This window comes from Rhinichthys klamathensis, unplaced genomic scaffold (assembly GCF_029890125.1).
Source record: "Rhinichthys klamathensis goyatoka isolate OS25496 unplaced genomic scaffold, OSU_Roscu_1.1 h1tg000814l_1, whole genome shotgun sequence".
NCBI lineage: Eukaryota > Metazoa > Chordata > Actinopteri > Cypriniformes > Leuciscidae > Rhinichthys > Rhinichthys klamathensis.
The window spans coordinates 153,964-176,216 of NW_026607201.1; the positions used below are offsets into that span (position 1 = coordinate 153,964).

General features: G+C 37.8%; 1 protein-coding gene across 2 annotated transcripts in view; it reads right to left on the reverse strand.

The window, feature by feature from the left end:
* Positions 1-22,253, reverse strand: part of ttll7 (tubulin tyrosine ligase-like family, member 7) — a 148,001-nt gene that overhangs the window by 75,915 nt on the left and 49,833 nt on the right. For both annotated transcript variants that reach the window (XM_056243582.1, XM_056243581.1), the window contains exons 7-9: positions 20,654-20,870; positions 19,775-19,939; positions 9,305-9,463 (exon numbers count right to left, since the gene is read on the reverse strand). In XM_056243582.1, the coding sequence (XP_056099557.1) occupies positions 9,305-9,463; positions 19,775-19,939; positions 20,654-20,870 (541 nt within the window). The remainder of the gene's footprint in view (positions 1-9,304; positions 9,464-19,774; positions 19,940-20,653; positions 20,871-22,253) is intronic.

Genomic DNA, 22,253 nt, shown 5'->3' on the forward strand with positions numbered 1-22,253 from the left:
GTGTATTTCTATGTCTGTGTTATTGTAGCTGCTATCTTGGCCAGGTCACTCTTGTGTTTGTTTTTTAACCTGGTAAAAAAATTAAATAATAAATGACCAGCATATGGGTCTGGAATATGCTGTAAATTATTATCTCGTGACTTAAAGTCATGGTAAGAAAAGTAGTAAGAGGAGCATATGAAATGTGTGCTTTGGGCCATCTTGGGTGTGCGGATGAGCTCTTAAAGCTCTACTCTACCTGCGCTTGGCAAACACTTGACAAGCACTTCCTGTCCCTGGATGCTTGCTGCTTCTCTAATGATTGTCAGAAAACCAACAGCGTCAAGGACACAACCTTCACGAGAGCTAAACACAAAATAAAGTCAGTTTGTTTTATTATTTTTTTTCTACCCTGTCCTTATTGCAGATACAGTCTCTGCAATAACATTGAACCCACATGGAATCAGAGAGATAGAACAGAAAATTGGTTAAGATCACTGCTGGTGCATTGATGTTAGTGAAAATGGAGCTGGAATAAAACCAGCCTGAGTGTGTCTGTGTCCGTGTGTGTGTGTGGGTCCTGGTATACCCAACATTATGGGGAAAATATAGCTTATAAAACATACTATGTCATGTTTTCTGAAAATATAAAAATGCCGCATTTCAGTTTCAGAAACGGATTATTCATTTCATTTAGGTTTCCTTACACATTTTTATTATGCGATTATTTTCATTTCAGTTTTAATTCTAGCCATTCAATTCCAAATAGATGTCAAATCAAAATGTAATAGCTGCTGTACTTTTTTGGAATTTTTTCAGAGCCTCCCCTACAACCTATCAAACGAAATATTTTTACATCCCGATACATGACCAATGGTCATGCCCGACATTTTTTTCACATGTCTTGCAATATATTTCACAATATTTTTTCCACCTTATGGAAGTAAAATTGTGAATGACTTTTCAAGCAAAGTTTTAAACTATAATATCCAACTTTATATAGAAAGGGAGCTGTGCACAATACAGTTTACATTTTGCAACGATACAAACAATCACACAAGATCTGTAATGTAGCATGTATTGCTTTACATGATTATACTGTATATGCATGTAAAGTAGGATGTACTATATATGCAACTTTTAATATATCGCAACATATGTAATATATCATGATAATACATGATATAGCGCATAATGTCATAATAATTGTCGCAATGCATTGTGGGATTGCCTTCTGAAAAATACACGCAATGCTGCATTAAACTGTACCCAAGTAGAAGGCAGCATGATGTTGCCACTTACCTTTTAAAATAGCTGTCTTGTCGGGAGCGCACCTATGTTGCCCTAAAATGCTTTCTAGGTAGGCAGCTCGCTAAGTTTTGGAACAGCAATGCTGTCAAAACCATCCAGGCACTAGCCTACTTATTGAAAGAAGTGAATTGAGAAGCCATGTTTCCTTTCTATCTCTCTCTCTCTCTCTCTCTCTCTCTCTCTCTCTCTCTCTCTCTCTCTCTCTCTCTCTCTCTCTCTCTCTCTCTCTCTCTCTCTCTCTCTCTCTCTCTCTCTCTCTCTCTCTCTCAGTCGCTGTGCCTTTGCATTATTCGTCATGCCAGCTTAACGGCTCCAGTGCGAGCAGTTTCTGGAAAGAAAAGAGGGGGAAAAAGACAGGGATGGCCCGGGGGGGTGGTGATATCAATGTTGCACCACAGCATTTGACTAATGGCTATTCAAGTCCCTCAGATGCTTCTGTCTGACCTGTGGAGTGGACGAACCTTCCCAGCAGCCCTGCGAATGAGCAGCACCCAGATTAACATGTTAATGATGCGCTCTGGTGAAGACGTGGACAATGGTGCCTCACCACGTCTAGCGGATGATGTGAGGCGAGTTAAAGAGAGTGAGGTTTCTCTGGTTTCCATGTTTGTGTTCCTGCTCGTATCAATGGCTCAAATGTTTTGAATGTCAATGGAAGGAGAATAAAACCCGCAGAGAAGATAAAATCAGTACAAAAGCCTCAGAACATTAGCTGTTTGGCCAGAGCTAAAGTGCTGCTGCTGTGTGTGTGTGTGTGTGTGTGTGTGTTTGAGTAAGTGTGTGTCATTTTAGCTGTATGTGTGCAAATGTGTGCGTTAAGTGTTTATTTAGCCAATGTGTGTTTTTAAAGGCGCATATGTATTGGTGTTTTAGAAATGTTAGATGTTAGATTCATTTAGTCGCTGTATTTGAGTGTGATTGAGTTGTTTTAGCGATGTGTGTTGTGTGTGCACGCTTACACGTTTGTGTGTTTTTGATTTAGGTTTATGTTGGAGTGTGTATGTTAGCATTCATATGATGTGCGTTTACATTATTTGAATGGTGTGTAATGATTGTATGTGTGCGTACCATATTTCTTGTACGCAGAAGTGAGCTGCATTTTTCAAAAAACGTTATAAAAATTAAAGTAAAAAGTAAAAAAAAATGATGTATGTATTTTGTATTGTATAAAGACCCATTTATGCTGTGTGAGAAAAAAAGTGTGATTTGATTAAGCCTAAATAAATAATTAGAGTTTATATTTTCACTGTACTGAAAACTATTTAAATTGCATCTGGAAATATTTACTTTGTATTGCAGTAAGTGTATCTTTTTTCTACCCACTATAAGAGTACAGTTAAATGTATAAACCTGAAAAGAAGTTTCAATTCACTTCATTTTCAAAACTAATTTAAAAATAGGTTTGTATTTCGTGCAGTTAAAAAATATGTCTGTCAATAGCATATCACGTTTAATTTGATTTCTGAGAGTTTTTCTGTTTTCTTTAGAAAGCAGAATTCAAACAGCAGTAAATGACTTAAAAATCATTTTATTATTAATATTATTACAACTACTACCACTGTTGCTGTTATTATTATTTGCATATTTAACTGCATATGTGTTTGGTATTTTTATGTGAGCATGTTAACTTTGACAGCACTGTAAAAAAAAAAAAATTGTAAAAACATGTTTTCTTTCAAATTTTCAGCGGAACATGAAGCCTCCCTTGCTGGCCCCTGCGGGTCTCCCGGGTTTGAAAGGCCTTGTTTTCGTGTTTATGTGTGGTTTTAAAAATGTGCATGTTAGTGTTTGGTGTATTTGTGTGTGCAGTAATGTGTTCATTTTGAAGTGTATTTGTATAACAGTGTCCGTTTATATGTGTGTTAGTGTTAATTTATCCAGTGTGTGCTCTTGAGAAATTGTGTTATTTGAGTGTGTCTGTGTTAGTGTTTTGTTGCAAATCGAGCGTTGATTGTCAATGAATGTATCATAATGTTTATTTGAGCTGGGGTCCTTTAAAAACACAAGTTTTAGAGCTCTCAGTAAGATGTGTGCGAGTGAGAGAGAGAGAGAAAGAGAGAGCTGTCAGTTTGAAGGTATTGTAAAACCCCAGATGGCATTTCAGCCTCATTTGCAAATAAGAGGGAAAAGAAACTGAAAATAAAAAATGAAAAACAGCTGATAAGTTATGAGGAAAGGGAGAATATGACATTTCTCTGTCAAAGTAAGAGGTTAAATTTTACTTTTTTGTTGCCACTGCAGCAGACAGTAAAGTATCTTGATAAAAGAACCAGAAGACCTGCATATGTACTGAAGCCTGAATAAATTATAATTGTAGATCAATCATAACAATTTCTGCGTCAAAGTAATACCTTTTATAGAATATCTGATAAGAGTAAGCCATCAAAACTTGAAATTAAATAGAGGACGATGGAGGAAGTTGAAAGAATACCGCAGCGGACAATTGCCAATATTTATCCACTAAAGATTACGACAGTCAGCTTTGAAACTTTCATAAGAGAACAGACAGCAGAAAATCACACCTCCTGCCTCTCTCCGTCAGATGCTGCAGTGTGGATATGTGTCTTGACTAATCACTTGAAATCGGAAATAAATGTTCGCTCGGTAAATGTAGCGTGAAAAAGAAACAGCTTTTTTTCCCCCTCAGTGAGGAGCTTGTGGGATGTTAATTGATGGGAGTTTGTGGCGGCTGCTAGTAGCACTGAGGGATCATTATCACTGGGGCTGAACGACTGAATCTACCACCACAGTTTGTGTTCTCTCCCAAAACCTGCGAAGAGACACGAACAGCGTCGGAGAACTGCCGGGGAACGACCGTCACTCAACACGAGACATTCCTAAAACCTGCAAACAAAATGACTTGACTTAAAAAAAAAAAAAAAACTTTTCTCTGGGCCCGTGGCCTAGCAATTAGCACACGTGCATTGAGCTATGTGCTCATACGGGACATGCCTGCAAAAAATAAAGCCTGCAACGTGATCCAGTTCCACAAAAATAAAATGTTTATGTCAATAAAAAGTGGCAAAAGTTCAAATTTCAAAAAAGGACAATACCACATAACAAACTTACTCCACGGCTCGCCCTAAAAAACATTCACTTTTATTGGTGTAACGATACCCTCATGTCACGATTTGATACATATCACGATACCTGAACTCATGATACGATATTATTGCGATACTCCAAGACATATGATAATAGGTTAATTACTATTAATAAATACTGTTGATTAAAATGCAAAATTTGGTATTACATTGTGGGTGTAAATGAATAGGCTTGAGGTGATGATACACAGGGCAACTTTTTGAGCAATGTTGCTGGGCAATCTTGCCGAGCAATTGTTGCTTGGGCACTTTCCCATTGAAAATGGGATATACATTTCTATCTGGATAATTTAGATCAGCCGTGGGCCCTGTGTCTCATCTGGTTGCCCTTTGATGGCAACATTGCCCAGCAACATTGCTCAAAAAGTTGCCCTGTGTATCATCACCTTTAGACTTGGTGCTGATAACCCAATGCACAGGACAATGGTGACACTAGAATAAAAATATTCATGATTCTGAAGCTGTAAATACAGAATTATTTTAAGTGAATATTCTTTAGTCACTGACTAAATATATTAAAAATAATACTTTTTATTGGTAACATAAGACATTTGGCATTATCAGAACCCACACATATTAACCTATTTTATTATGATACATCATATTCAACAGTAGTTTAATGTAGTACTGGCACTAAAACTCTAAAAACTTTTCTCACAGTAATTTTTATTTTGGTTGAACTATACACAATATATATTGTCACTATCCACAATACATATTGTTGCATTTTTGTATTGCGATATATTGTGACATGATATATTGTTACACCCCTATTCAATTTTAATGCAAACTGATCCTATTACCTTAATAATATCTCCTCTAATGTCCCACTTAAAAAAGTGGCAAAAAGTTAAAAAATTAAAGTCCATCAACAAAAAAAATAACTTCCCTAAAAAAAAGATTGACTTTTCTTTCAGAGCCCTGGCCTAGCAGTAAGCACACATGTGCCATAAAGTGGTGCTCACATGGGAGTCATAGGTTTGAATCCAGCCTGCAGTGTGATTCCAATCCCTTGAAAAAATTCCCTCTCTGGTGCGTCTACCCCCCCCAAAAAAACAAAAAAAAGGCAAAAAGCCCACAAAAAAAATGTTTCTAATAAAAGATCAAATTCTTCTGAGAATTTAACCAATGGCAAAAAAAAAAAAAAAAACATCCCAAGGCATTTTACATTCTAGAATTGGTTAGTAAGAGGCAGGAGCCAGAAGTTTGGGTTAAAAGATTTAGGTCATGCTTTAACTGACACACAGAAGTGTGGGTGATCCAGAAAACCTGACATGGAACTTCTGGGTTAGCAAAAGGCACATTAGCCCACATGTAAGAGCGCCACCATTCCTGCATCCTAACCGTCTTAACTCACAGTCCTGACCTACATTTCTGCAGCGTGTCTGTCAAACGGAGGAAAGAGGAGAGTCTGCTCTTGCTCTGGTGTAAGCAAACTCAGCCCTGTGTTTATGATGAACGTCAGTCCTGAATACGCTGCTATTTAAGCATTTATCCTTGCTGTTGTGCAGGAGGAACCCCACTTAAGATGTTAAAGGCAGCCTTTTCTCAAGTCAAAAGCACTCAAAAATGTGTAGGGCTGCCAATATAACATAGTTAGAACAATCAAATATATATAAAAACTGCTTTTCAAAAATCAAGGTTTTAACAATGTGTCTTGACCAGTTTGTACATTCCATAACATAGGAAGTACCACCTTTTTGCCAGTCTGCTCTGCAGTCAACATTCATCATCAAAATCACCCTTACTGTGCAAAATGAGTGAAGAACCGGTCACATAGGACACGTCCATGCACTCAGACAGCTAGAAACACTCCGTCTCTGTCTTAAAACCATGCCAGTATGATGCGTCCTAACAGCCAAAGACGTCATGGGAAAATATTGCAGACAAAACACAAAAAAATGTAAACAGCTTATGTCTTTTGCAAACTGCCTCTATGTTTACGTCAAACAAATTGGTAAATTTGATTTCAAGAATGGATTGCTGTGGACTGTAGGTCAGCTTATTGTTCAATGATATGGAAACAAAACAAAGAATATTTTAACTTATTAAAGCTTCGATTGACAGCTCTACAAAATTGAAATATCCACCTTGATATAGGTCTTCCCAGCCAGCAGTTGTTAGTTAAAGGTTTTTTTTTTTTTTAATATATAATAATAAATGTGTCATGTGTAGGTTGCAATAAGGTGAGAAGATGGATCTACTTGCAGCAGTATCAGATATATTCATGTGTGATATATGTTCATATGAAGGTAACTGAGGAACACAGGAGAATGACTGAAAACAGAGATATTGAAGTCAAACACAAAACCCACCCCAAACAGAACAGAACTGAGACTACCCATTACAAAATGGTTTTAAAAAAGGTTAAGAAAATACACATAATTCAACACTGATAATTTAACAAGATCATTGAAACCACAACAACAATGATTTTTCTTGCAAAATCAAAACAAAAATTCAGCAGTGATTCAACCTTGATCAATGATGTCGATTCACCCATGAATAAGCATTTAAATGCCAACTGGGTTGTGAATGTTTGGTGGTGTCTTCTACAATTCACTAAAAAATATAGTTGCTATATGGTTAAGCAATTACCATGACAAACACATGGTGAAGTGGTATAGTTAGCACAATCGTTTTATGTTTGTCGAGTTCAAAGATGTCCATGCTGAGAACGGCTGGGAAATGTTGTTTAGATGACTGTCATCCAACATTACAGAACACCACAGCAAAAGGAAATGAAAATGAGAAACAGAAAGAAAAAAAAGCCAAACCCCAGAATCTAAGGAACCAACTGTTTTCAAACACACAAACAACTGCCTCTTTAGATCATCTTTCAGAGGGAGTCCCTTGTTTAGCTGAATTGCATGGAACGTTTTGCCTTAAATGGTTAAAGGTTTAACAAAAGGACGCAAAACCCAACATCTAAAGCAAAATCGAGGTGAATGCATCCTACCATTTCCACAAAATTAAAATGGGCATCATTTGGCAATCATTCCACTCTATATCTTTGTTAAAAACCTACTGAGCTGCCAACCTAGACTGAATTTTTAGGCGTCATAGGTGTGCAACCAATGTGAAACATTCCAAGTTCCAAAAGATAAGCAGAAACATTGTACTTCTAAGATATCTCATTTTAAAAGAGCTTTGCATGTGTCCTTCATGAATTAGGCAATCCCTGAGTGCATTACAGTGACCTCAGTGAAATAATTATTAATCCAAGATGGTAGATTGCATTCAATACTGAAAAGCATTGATTAAAAAAAATGTTTGATTAAAAACCCAGTATTTAACCAAACATTTGCATGTGCTATGTGTACTTTTCTGATCTAACGTAAAACTATAACTGTAAAAAAAAAAAATATATATATATATATATAATAAAAGACTGTAAAATGTGACAGTAAAAACCTGTTAATTGGTTAACAGTAAGTTCCTGAACTATAGACAGAGGAAAAACTGTAACAGATCTAACCTTACGTTTTGTGTAATTTTACAGTAAAATACTGTTAATTTGCACAATTTTTTAAGTAAACAGAACAAATCATCTTATAATTTACATGAAAAGCCGTAAACATTCCCAGAATTTCCTGTGTGACATTTAATGTTTGATGTTTTTTGTTTTGTTTTTTATTAATTATAGCCACCATCGGGCCAAACCGTTCTCTTTGCTTAACCACCATTCCAATCCGTGCCGATACAGGCCAGTCGGTACGGATACGGTTTCATTTTCCACTGTAGGGCTGATAATGGAACTCTTTTGAAAGTAATACAAACGCGTCAGTCATTGCCTTGGTAAAACAAGAGTTTAGAGATGATATGAGATGTAAATAGCGACCTTGTTATGGAGAGTGATCAGATATTTCTTTTAATTTTATTTTTTATTATTAATTTGTGTTTATGTCGCTCAAATAGAGCAGTTACAGCTACAGAGAAACTGGTAGCCAAGCAACAGACAAGTGACCAATCCTGAGTCGTGATTTCACTACACACATTCTATCACCACTGTTCAGCACGGTTAGCCAACTGTGCCGAGAATTCCAGGCCGAGAACGGTTGGTAAAGATGCCGTGCTGAACTATGCTCAAGTGGAAATACACCTGGAACCGTTCCTCATCATTCTTAGAACCGTTCAGCCTGACGGTGGAAAAGCGGCTTATAGTATCTTCTTAGTTTTTTTTATTATCAGTTATGTACATTAGGGTTTTATGTTATTAAATATATGTTTATTGCATTATTTTAGTGCCATGTACCATAATGGTGTTTTGTATTTGTGTGCATGACACTGTTCTTCTATATATTAGTATGTATTACTTCGGCTACTTGTCGCCTTGCTACTTCAGCAGAAAAGGGCTGTTGGATTTACCGGTTTAATTTAGATTTTTTTGTAAATTGCAGTTCTAAACTGTAGAATTTACAGGTTGTTCGGTAAACATGTTTACATTTTTACAGTATTTTAACTGAACTAATCAGGCAACCACAGCTGGCAGTTTTGTTTGTGTTTTTCTTTTCAGTAAAAACAGAATTTTTATTTATTTATTTTACAGTGTATTGATAATACGTTTTGGGCCAGATTTACTAACAGCTGGCACCAGCGCAAACTCTCTTTAAGTGTTAAAAAACTACTGTCAGGATTTACTAAAGACACGATGGGAAAAATTACAGCACTGTTAGATAACCCTATAAATTTAAAGAATAATAAGAATAAAATAAGAGTAAAATAAAAAAAGCCTTTACATGGTCAAGAGGTAAAAAGACTAAAGTCTTATGATGGTATAAACATTAGATTTTTCCTCCGTCATGTTGGCTTCTAACAGGTGAGGGCACTCAAATGTGGAGTGTATACTGTATATCAGCTTAAGCGGGATCATAAGGTGTACTGATTGAGAAGAGAAGGTGAGAACAGACCTCTAGCAGCCAGGGTTTGAGCTTGCGGTCGAGGATTATGTCAAAACCCAGCACCTCGAAGCAGACGCTGGCGCTCCCTGGTGGCTGTCCGGGACGGCACATACGGTAGGCGTGGAGGACGTGTGGCTCGGCCACTATCAGGGTCTTCACCACCAGCTCCTGCAAACACATGCACAAAACACGCTTTCGTTATAAAACACACCACACAACAAACTTAAACGACTCCAAACAGTACATCCAAAGGTGGACGTTTGTGAAATGAACTGCACTAATCGCAAGATATGCATAACATTCTGTTAACTTTCGGTGAGGACATGCTCGTGAAATCTCATTGCATGTGCAAACAGCCCGTATGAGGGACTCATTAACATCCCAGCTCCCTGAAGAGACATGATAGGTCAAAGACTGACAGCACGCTACGGGAAGACGGGCAGATCGTAGGAAGACAGGAACAGACGGCCTGTATCAGCTGCTGTACTCGCTTATCAGAGGTCTGGCAGGCCGGCGGTCTCCCTGCATGATTAAACAGAGCCTGTGTTGAAGTATGAGGGGCAGATAACCGGCGGGACGTTTGCTGAGCGTCCCGCGGACCCCAAACGTACAGTTCCGGAGAAGCAGGTTAGATCCCAGCGTGCATCCTCCACAGAGAACAGAAAGAATTGTGTGTGTTTGTGTCCTCAGCTAGACTCAAAATGAATGAGAATTTAACATTAGTTATCAGTAGTGCCTTCTGACCGACTTCTACATCTGAGAAATTACTTCAAAAAAACAGAACAACTTGTGAAGAGACAATGGGTTACAGAGAAGGCGCACGCTGGGTAAATTGTGACACTTCTGAATGCTTGGCAAAGGAGTCAACAGATGCAGACGTGCAGTGAGTGGATGAGCTCTCAATTTTAAGAGATGGAAGAATTACCATTAGATCAAAAGAAAGAAGTGGGCAGCAAGGAAAAAGAGGCAGTGCAAACAGAAGTCGGGGAAAGATAAGGGCAGAGCTGTCACACTGGTAACACACTGACAGGAAACAGATTCCTTTTTGAAAGGAACATTTGATACAATTGAGAAACCTGAGCCAGGAGGCTGATTAAAGTAGAGCTGCATGATCTATCGAATTCTGAAAAATACTGCAAATCTCGATAAGCTTATCATCAGGGTTGTGATATGCATTGCGATATGAAATTAAAGCCATTAATCTGTTAAGTTAATGGGAATGTGGATAAAAATCTGGGTGAGCCATGAATTCTGACGTGTGTGAAGCGATGACATCATATGCATTATTTGTAGAACTACTTTTAACTTGACACAGTGCCTTAAAAAGACATTGCTAGTGGCACAAAAAGCTAAAAAGTGAGTGAAATACATCTAGTGCAAGTTTACATAGACAATAAAAAAATATCACATATAGTTGAACATGACCTTTGTGAAAGGCTCTAATTGTGTTAGCTTGTTAAAATGAGTTGCAAAAAGAAGATCTATAAGATCTGAAGATCTTCAGTAAGTCCAAGCACAATGTGCTATATGACTAATGGTTAGGGATGGCGGGGCGAATTGATCCTAAAGTATTGATACTGATGTTGTAACGAAAGGATTGATTCTCAGGCAAAAATATAGATCCTAAGTTGTGTTTTTAACCAGTAATTTTAAATTCAGTCCATAAAATAAGCTTCTAGATGGAAAAATAAACTATGATAGCAAATTATTGTGTAGGTTACAACTATTTCTCCTACTCATCTCAATATACGCAGTTATTTCGAGAGTTATTTCACTATAAACAAATTAAAAGTGTACACATTTTAAAGGTTTGACGTCAGTACGATTCTTTTTATGATTCAGCAACTGTGTTACTGTTAAAACAGTCACTGTGTTATCGGACTTAATCAAATCGATCAATGGACCGTTCGATCACTGAGCGAGTTCTTCTGTGTCTGTCATTATAACTGTCTATGTTGCTAAGCCACGCGCTTAGACGGAGTCAAGTGCGCATCGATTATTATTTATTTTGATTATATATTTTCTCAGAAAATCTGCTATTTAGAACACAAATTAAAGCGGAAGTATAATGCGCCAAACAATCCTCGATGTGGGAAAAACATTAAAACACAGCATGCCACAGGAAAAGTGTTATGAAAAATAAATGCAGTTTTGGTGAGCAGAAGAGACTTCTTTAAAAAAAAAATGACCAACCCCAAACTTTTGAAGAGTGGTGTGCATGTAACATTTATTAGAATCAGGCTAGTTTGTGCAATTAAAGTTATTTAAATTGATTGTTAAAAGTTCAAATGGATCATGTTATGTTCTGTAAATTGTTGTTTATAAATCTGTCAAAAAATGTGCAAAAGTTTTACCTTTAGGTGTACAACAACAGCATGTCACTGGCAGGCCTTTACACAAATTAACCATGGTTTTACTACAGTAATTACAGTGTGACTTTTGTATTTGTAGTAGCCTAAAACTGCAGTAACTAGAAATGTACCATGGTTACCACTACAGGAACCATATTTTAGCAATGATATTTGTAGTAAAACCATGGTAATAATAAAAAATATGGTTACTGAAATTTTACTTATGTAACACCATGGTTATTTTTCATAAGGTATTCTTTGAAGGTGCACCTTGTATCTTATCTACCCTTAAAGGGTGCATACTTGTATCATTTTGCCAGGGTCCTGGCCTGGCAGCCTTGTCTGTTTTGCCGATCCGTAACTCTGGTTACAGGAAAAGTGTTCAAAAGCAGTGCATTCAACACAAATATTTCTATTTAAATTAATAATAATAAAAAATTGTTGTAACTTTTGGATAATGATTTCATGAAATTTCATTCCTTAACTCCATGAATGAGAGTGGCATATTTAATCTAAATGTGTATATCAGATGTAAAACAGAGTTTAACCCTCTGGGGTCTGTTTTTGAGGTCCTTGAGATGTTTTGACATGCCCTGACATTTGTGCTTTTTTCAGTTGCTTATAAACATATTACTGGCACAGGTGAAATTACACTCTATTTAGCACAAACAGGGCTACCATAATATGTGAGCAACATGTATGTACATGTTTGTATTTTTGAGAGAATATTGTTTAAGGATGGTTATTGAAAAAACGAAAAATTAAAGTTTCTGAAATAAGGCCACAAAACACATACTAAATATGTGTCCACAAGACTTTTGACTAATGGATGTTGTCGCCTAGAGTTTTTAGCTTCAAAATGATCTTAAAATCATCCTGCCTATTCATTCACATAAAACAATAGATTGTTTTAAATTGTGAAAAACATTTTTTTGTCTGGAAAGGCAATATGCGAATGGGCGTGAACGGCCCAACCCCCTCATGCAAGTTAGTCTGGCAAAGAGCTCATTCAAGCCCATTTCTAATCCATCTAAATCGCGGCACCAATCAGAAACGTTGGGGCGGGCTTTACACGATGACGACAGCACAGCGACGGAACTAGGTGTGTGACGGTTATAGTTGAACACCGTCATTAGAACTCTATAACCGGCAAAACCATGTTATTAAAATATTTTTTTCACAAACATTTTTTATCATAGAGAATGTTTAAATACTAATATCAGCTTACGAGGGAAACGGAGGCGGAGTTAGTGGTGCTTCTGCTACTGCTGGAGATGATTCGGCAGAGGTCTGTGCACCCCCTCCCAAGAAGAGAAATCTTGGAGATCTCCGGAGATAAACGGAGGTCTGCCCCTTTACCGATCAGAGCGCGCGCTGGCACGGAGTAAAGCCTTGTTTATACTCGACGCGTCCGGACGAGCGTGAAGGTGCGCGTGGCAAAAATGACGCTTTCGGTGCGCAAGACCGGGAAAGACCCCATTTCGCTTGGCTGTGTGCACGGCTTTTTTTGTAACAGTGCGCGCGGCGCCGCGTCCGAGGATGAACGACTTCAAGCCGAATCTGCCCGAGCATGTAGGCTACTACGTCTCACCGCACCGGCACCCAGTTTGCACGTCTAAATTGCAAAGTTCATTGCAAAGTTTTATTTGTTAAGGTTTTGTTTACTGTGTGTGATTTATTTAATGGAAAGCACATTAACTTCTAGTTGTCTTGCTGTTAATTTTAAATAAGCGTAGAGCAAGTAGCTAATCAGTGTCTGCTTGTTTATTCAAACTAAGTTGTTCAATAACAGACGAACGTCGCTCTGCATATGTCATCTCCTTCATCGCTCTGATTGGTTTTAGGTCTATCCAATTGTGCCCAGAGGCATTTGAGCTACGTCCGTTGGTGACGCCCCTTTGGAAATGATTTGTCTATGAAGCTTTGCCAGACCATAACTCAGTTACAACTGAGAATGGTCTGGTTTTAACCAGGCTAAAAGACCCGCATAATGAGCCTTTCATTCAGGTGTGTCACACAAGAAAGAATGCGAGGACAATATATATACATATATACACACACACACACACATACACTACCGTTCAAAAGTTTGGGGTCAGTGAGAATTTTATTTTTATTTTTTGGAGGAAAGAAATCAATACTTTTATTTATCAAGGAATAATTAATTTGATCGAAAGTGACAGTAAAGACATTTATAATGTTACAAAAGTCTTTTGAACTTCCTATTCATCAAAGAATCCTAAAAAAAAAAAAAAAAAAATAACTGTACAACTGACAGACCAACAACTGTTTCAACATTGATAATAATAATAAATGTTTCTTCAGCATCAAATCCTCATATTATACTGATTTGTGAAGGATCATTTGACACTGAAGACACTGACACTGGTGATACTGAAAATTCAGCTTTGATCACAGGAATAAATTACACTTTACTATATATTCACACAGAAAACAGCTGATTTACACTGGAATAATATTTAATACTACAACTGATTTTTGTTGTATTTTTAATCAAATAAGCGCAGCCATGGTTAGCAGAAGAGAATTCTTTTAAAAGTATTTAAAATCGTACCGACCCCAAACTTTTGAACGGTAGTGTATATATATATATATATATATATATATATATATAATTAAAATATAAATGAAAGTCAAAAGCACATTTTTAGTCATACCTGGAAACAAATCCTGTTCAAATAGGTTATATGGGCCATTCTACAGAATTGGTTCAAAGTTAGAGTTGGAAACATCTTGAAAAGAAAATTGTCTTTTTTCATAAATCTCTTATAAAGTATTATTTTTTAAAGTAGGCCAATACATTTTATCATACATATTTCAAAGTTAAGGATTCATTATTTTGATATAGCCTAGCTTGCATTGGAACAAACACTATAACAGTTGATTAGTTTATTTTTGACAAAACATACTATATATTTAACATATGAGCAGAAACTGTCTAACAAAAGCTTATTTGATGTCTATTTTAGAGTAAAAACTTTATAATCTATCCAAAACTAGTCAACGAAATGTTGTCATTACAGACACTGATCTATATCGCGATTTGAACAAATCTCACTAGGCTATAGCAATATAGTTTGGATGTATTCATGTAAAAATAACATTTACTAATGTAGGAGCGAGACTAATGAATGAACGCACATATGCGATGTACATCTGTAGTAAACAACATCGCGTGCGCGTCTGTGCCATTCATTCATTCACACACAGACACGCAATTCATATTTAAACAGTCTTTGTGCAGTTTACAGACACTATTCAATAATGCGATTAGAACAAAGCACTTAAGAATAAATTACTTACTACATCAACTGAATCCGGGCTCCTCGAAATGAAACTACCAGCACTTCTGAGGTAACTTTTCCAGGATTATTACGATAGTATTATTCCTCACAGCGCAGCGAGACGAGGTAAAGTACAAGATTCTAATTAAACTGGATGTTTTATCCAGCTGATGTGGGCGTTGGCATGGCTTGCCTCAACATTTGCGTTTGAATAGCGCGCGCTCTCAGTGGGCGTGGTCACATTAACACGTCATACGCTATAATTAGCTGAAAGGAAAAAGACTGACATCTCTCTCTTTTCATACAGATTACATAAACTGAGAATATTTGTTTTTTATATAAATTACTTAATTTAAAATAAGAGAATTTCAGCTACATAACGAAAAATCTTTCGTGTCTGTGTGACAAGTATTTACTTAGTTACAGTTCATTTTCGGATGCGTTTCAGAATGAACAGAATGCACTGACAGAGAGAAGGCAAAATTTGCATCATGTTTATTTTTCTTTATTTGACAAAAAGCAGAACACTTTGTTTTTATTGTGAGTATCCACAAAAAAAATAGACACTTAACAGGATCTAATGATGTACAACACTTATATGTAAGATCAAAATCAAGAGAGTAATTTGAGTCTCTTTTGCACTGATAAGGAAAAAGTGAGCCCGTCGCGCAGGCGCGATAGCCGACCCTAGAGGGTTAAATAATTCTGTTTTATTCATTACTTCGCTCACTCCAGTAAAAGTGTGCGTACGCACGGTCTAGAGTGTCTGTACGGTGCGCACATATTTACGGCTAGTTTATTTTTTATAAATCCCGATATGTGCGTGGAAAATTGCTTACGCACATTTCAATGGCTTTTTTGTGCGTACGCAACGTTTATACGTCAGGTCCCTGGTCCTCTCTCGTCCTTCACTGTCGTCACTCCTTCTTTTTATCCTCCCAGAGCTCCTCCGTGGGACTCGCTTCCCACGGCTCTCGGCCCTGCCCTGCTTACTACATTTTTTATCAAATAAATGCAGTTTTGGTGAGCAGAAGAGACTTCTTTAAAAAAAAATGACCAACCCCAAACTTTTGAAGAGTAGTGTGCATGTAACATTTATTAGAATCAGGCTAGTTTGTGCAATTAAAGTTATTTAAATTGATTGTTAAAAGTTATTTAAATTGATTGTTCTGTAAATTGTTGTTAATAAATCTGTCAAAAAATGTGCAAAAGTTTTACCTTTAGGTGTACAACAACAGCATGTCACTGGCAGGCCTTTACACAAATTAACCATGGTTTTACTACAGTAATTACAGTGTGACTTTTGTATTTGTAGTAGCCTAAAACTGCAGTAACAACCCATTGCATTGATTGTAAACACCTGCCTCAACTCTGGTGTTGTGCCTGCTGCCCTCAAGACTGCTGCAGTTACACCCATTCTCAAAAAAACGGACTGCGACCCCACATCACTATGTAACTACCGCCCTATCTCCAACCTCCCCTTCCTGGCCAAGGTTTTGGAAAGAGTGGTGGCCTCACAACTACACACCTTTCTTAATCACCATGACCTGTATGAGCCTTTTCAGTCTGGTTTCCGTTCATGTCACAGTACAGAGACTGCCCTTCTGCGCATCGTTAACGACCTTCAACTGTCTGCTGACTCTGGTTCACTTAACATTCTCATCCTCCTTGACCTTAGTGCTGCCTTTGATACCATCAACCACAATGTTCTAATCACCCGTCTGTCTGCTATTGGTGTTTCTGGTACAGCCCTAAATTGGTTCCAGTCTTACCTCTCAAACAGAAAGCAGTTTGTGACGCTTGGTCCTCATCAGTCTTCCAAGTCCCCTGTCACCCGTGGTGTCCCCCAGGGTTCTGTACTTGGGCCCCTCCTCTTTCTCATATACATCCTCCCTATTGGCCCGATTATACGCAGCCACGGTCTTAAATTCCACTGTTATGCAGATGATATCCAACTCTATTTGACCACTCACTCTCCCTCTGATACACCACCTTGCTCCCTCACTGACTGCCTCTCTGACTTAAAATTATGGATGCAAAACAATTTTCTTAAACTCAATACAGATAAAACTGAAATTCTGCTGATTGGCCCTAAAAGCATCCTCTCTAAATCTCCCAGTCTCACTCTCAATATTGATGGTTCATCTGTCCATCCTACCCCTGTTGTCAAAAACCTTGGCATTTTGCTTGACTCCACCCTTAGCTTTGATCCTCACATCAAATCACTCACTAAGACTGCCTTCTTTCACCTCCGCAACATTGCTCACCTCAAACCATTCCTCTCTGTTAGTGATGCACACACCTTGGTTAACTGCTTCATTATGTCCCGTCTAGACTACTGCAACTCACTTTTCCTTGGTCTCCCTGTGAAATCACTTCAAAAGTTACAATATATTCAAAACTCGGCAGCCAGGCTCCTCACCCATACCAGGCGATCAGCACACATCACCCCCATTCTCTACCAACTCCACTGGCTACCAGTTCCGTCCCGGATCAAATACAAAGTACTATTACTCACCTTCAAAGCGCTCCATAACCTTGCTCCCCCTTACATCCGCGACCTCCTGATCCCGTACACTCCATCCCGCTCACTCAGATCTTCTGACCAAAATCTCTTGGCTATCCCCCGTTCCAGACTTTCCACCCTGGGTGGCAGATCCTTCAGTGCCTTGGCCCCCAAACTCTGGAACAGCCTCCCACAACCTCTTCGTGACTGTCCTTCACTTCCCCTCTTTAAAGCTCATCTCAAGACCTTTTTGTTTAATGATCATTTCTCCACACCAAACTCATAGCTTCATACAGATAACTTGTCTTTGTTGTATTGTTTTGGTTGTTGCTGTTGTGTATACTTGCCTTCACACTATGTAAAGCGACCTTGGGTTTGAGAAAGGCGCTATATAAAATAAACGTATTATTATTATTATTTTATTTTATTTTGCAAGCTCATATTTTTAGTTTCTTTATTTTGTTTTCTCAAGTCATAGCTATTGTCAGTGTGTGTGTTTTTTAGTGTGTGTGTTTTTTTTTGTTTTTTGTTTTTTTCAGGACCACTCTGTTTGATTAAGATTATTTTAGAGGCTCTGAATTTTATTTGGCGTCAGGCTTCGCTCTGAAGGGTTCAGCTTAGCTGTCCACAAGCAAACTTCGCTGAGGTTTGAACCCCCCGGAGCCTACAGCAATTAACCAGAATAAGCACCAGTTACATAATTCCATGCGGAAGTAATAGAAGTACTGTAATGAGATTGGACAAGATTGAGCAATCATGTGCCTGCATGAGGAGGAGTTGGGGATGGAGGATAAGGAAGCGCATGTCTGAAGTGTCTGTCTGTGCGAACTGAGATCTGGTATAACGCATGTCTGTGTGACAGATTAAAGCAAATGAGTGTACGGATGAACTTATGCCTTGATTAACTGGTAGTGGGAGGAGTTACGGATCAGCTGATAGCTGTCTGTCACGCCATGGTCTGCCTGAATTACACTTGAGCTCCATTCAGTAACTCATTTTTTTAATCTCGTTTTCTTGTCTTGCATGTGTCTCATGTTGATTCCTGCCCTGCTTCCTCCCTGGTCGGTCGCTGATTCTCTTGGCCAGGCAGCTAGTCCTGGTGCTACTGTACGTCCAGTCTCATAACCAAGTGTCAAGCCATTGCTGGTCATCGTGTCTGGTTCAGTCTCACCCCCGACCAGCCTGTTTCCCCAGTGTGTGCGCTGCCCCTACTGTAAGGACTGTTTCATTCCTCAGTTACATCTTGTGCCTTGTCAACCGTAATGTCAATAAATCTTGTCATCGCTCATTTCTGCATTCGGGTCCTCTCTCACTAAGAACCATGATACTTATGCTACTAATATGCATCCTTTTAGAGATAGAGAAGGTAGACCTTTGAGGTTACTGCCCCAGTGAGAAGCTAAAAGTACAATTCTAGAACATTTTATTTCTGACAGTGTAAACAAAAGCATAATCTAATAAATGGAGAAATTCCAATAGGGTCCTCACACCATCGGTGCACGGGCCCTAATAATTCACAGTTTAGGCCTATTGGATGTTAACGCATGGCTTTCAAATATAATGTTAAGTGGGTATAACTTCCCATTTTATTCTTAAAATCATTTAAGAGCTCAGTTTAGTTTAGAGGTATTGGTATCGATACTGGACTTGAAAGTATCGGATCGAAAAAAACAAATGTTAAAACCCATTTCTAGTAATGGTTAAACTTACTTGAAAATCAATTAAATTAAATAATCTTTCACCGTGTCATATAGAGTGGTGCAGGTATGACGTCAGAACCTGGAAGACTAATTCGCCGCTGGTTCCTTCAAGATTTTCCTATGGGGTTTTCTTTTTTTTCCCCGATTTATATGTAAAATAAAGCCTGTGGTAAACATAACTTGACGATAATTTGATGTTTTATTCTACAACGTAAATTACACACACCCATAGTGAAAACGCAAATTTTGAAGTAGTTATGTTATGTTATTGAAAATGTGCGTTTTCAATAAGCAACTAGATTAGACAGCTTTGGGGTGTGAGTTTGAGTGTGTACAGTGTATGTTGTATGTTGTAGAACAAAACGTCAAAGTATAGTCAAGACAAGTTATATTTACCACAGGCTTTATTTTACTCATTAATTGAAAAACCCCATTATAAAACCCAATAAGAAAATCTCAAAAGAACCAGCAGCGAATTAGACATTTGGGTTCTGACGTCATTCCTGCACCACTCTATTTTCAAACAAGTTATATTGTACATCACATTTCTCCATTGTATCATGCAGCCCTAAATTTAAAAGATAACAAAGAGACGCAATAAAATAAAAACAACTCACTGATACATCGCCCCAGAATTTGGCCACGTCATAATCGTTGGTTCGAAGGAACTCTGTAAACCACCCAATAGACCGCTTGCTGCCTTTGTCCACCGTTTCGTCTCGCTCAAAGTTCTCATTGTGTTTGTTTACGGAGTAGTTGGTCAAGTGCATGTACAGCTGGTTCTGAGGATATTAAAAAATGAAAGTCCATCAGAGCATAGCTGTCATTTTTTTAAATTTGTGAAAAAAGCATAATGTCAGTGTTTTGGGAGCTGAAAGAAGTAAATCTATGTAAATAAACCAATATTATATAAATTGTCACATTTATTCTCTTACAACAATTCACAGAATGTTTTTTTTTTTTAAAAACATTGGCAATAAAATAATATTTTATTAATATATGTAATGCCACATTTTTTAATGCATTGTTTTAATGAAGATTTACAATATGACAGTTTACACAAAAAAAAGAAGTTTTTACAGATAGTTACATTTCAACCATTTACATTAGAATAGTTTTAGGAAGATTTTCAATATGTCATTTGCACATATTTTACTATGTGTGAACTTGTTTAAAAATGACAGGAAGAATTGCAGAAATCTCATTCTCATCACATTAAATATGGTGTCTACTCTAACTAATTTCTGTTACCTTTATGTATAAGAGTGTTGATGTCAATATGAAACAGCATTTACAGCATACTGTATACTTTTAGCTATGAAGAATTGCTTTTATCTATCAGGATTGGCTTGATTGTGAAAAGTGTCTATTTGACTTGTATGGAGTAGAGGGTTTTGGCCATTAATGAAGTCAATTTTGATTACTTTTTATTAGTTCATTTACTACATAGAATTACAATTTTCACATCGCTTTAATGATGTCATAAGCCAACTTACCAGGTTGGACTCGTTTGGCGTGTGGTACTTCTCTGTACCCATTCGAACCAGGCCGTCGTTGTAGAGGAAGACACGCAGTGGATCACAGGAAGTAACAAGAATGTAGAATCTCAGGTCAAACTTGTAGCCCTCCATGAGGAAAGGCTTGTCCAAGTATTCCTGTACAATGAAGTGGTCCTGGACCGGCAGCTTTTCGCAGTTTCGAATCAGAGATATCCTGGGAGAAAATGGATAAGATTCTATAAGAGCACATCCCTAAAATGTGGTGCATATTTTATTGTTGGTTAAGAATCCAAGCCTTTGAAGCGTATCAGAGAGAGCGAGTTTAATAAGGCGTTGCCTCTATCGCTGGTCCCTGGACCCTGACTAGGCCCAGGTTAATAAGACCAGACGTCTTGGTCTGTTTTAAGCCCTGCCATCGTTTATTTCCTTTGATTTTGATGTTGAACAGATCTGCAGCTCTTGGCTGTTATAGAATACAGACAACGATGTGTTCACCAGTACCAAACACATGAAAAAAGTGAGGTTTGGATGTTTAACAAACAGAGGGGCCTTAGAAAAACAATTTTGACGGTAAAATATACGACCATTGGTCTGCATTGACTTAATTGGATACATGTTTCTCTTCGTCCGGTTTGCATGGCCTCAACAATTACCTGAGACGTCAACTTTCCAAGGACCGCAAGCTGCTGAAGGAGGGCTTGATCACCACAGTTCATTTGGTAGCTATGTCAGCTGATAAATATTGCAAAAGAATTTGTCTGCCTTTTCTTGGATTCAATGTAGAGGTTCAGCACTATTAAAACACAGCTGAACGTTCTCATGAGTTGTGATGTTACGAAAGATTCTCTAGTGACTCGTGATACATTTGACTCATTTACGGTTGTTTGTTTAGTGCAAGCATAACATTGCAGAAAATGACCAAACAGGAACATGGGCCGCAACATTGAGACGCTCCATTCTCTCAATTAAAACAATTAAAAATGATTTACTGCGACTGAGTCTCTAGCGTAATAAGTGGCTCTTGAGGGATTTCTAGGATTTATTACACTTCAAATGCATTCTGTTTTCAATAAGAAATGCCACATCCATAGCTGCTTATCGTTAAAAGGTGTTTTGTTTAATAAATAAAAATGTAATTTATAATTAAAAATTAATTGTTTCTGCTTTGCGAAGGGAGTTCTGAGTACTTGAATTTGACGCTCAGCCAAAAGCAGCACACTGGCCAACTTCCTTATCTCCACCGTTTTGGCACACAGTCTCTAGTCCTGCGCTTAGCGTCCGTTGGCTCAGGTGTGTGTTTAGCGTCCAGTAGCTTGTGTTGTGTTATGTTGTAGAGGATAATGGGGTTGTTTGAATTGCATGACATGATTGATGAGGGCTGATGGCAGGTAATCAAAACCCACTTTGGCTGACTGTTTAATTTGGCACCAGTGGGGATCTCGTCTTTTAGCCCGCCACAGTTTTTAACAAGCCTCTGCTTAGACGCAAACAATATTCATTTAGTTTTCGGCCTGAAAAATAAATTACGTAGGAAGATATAACTTAATTTCCTGCGTCACGCTACGCTTTTTCAAATTTAATCTCCAGCCTAGCAGAC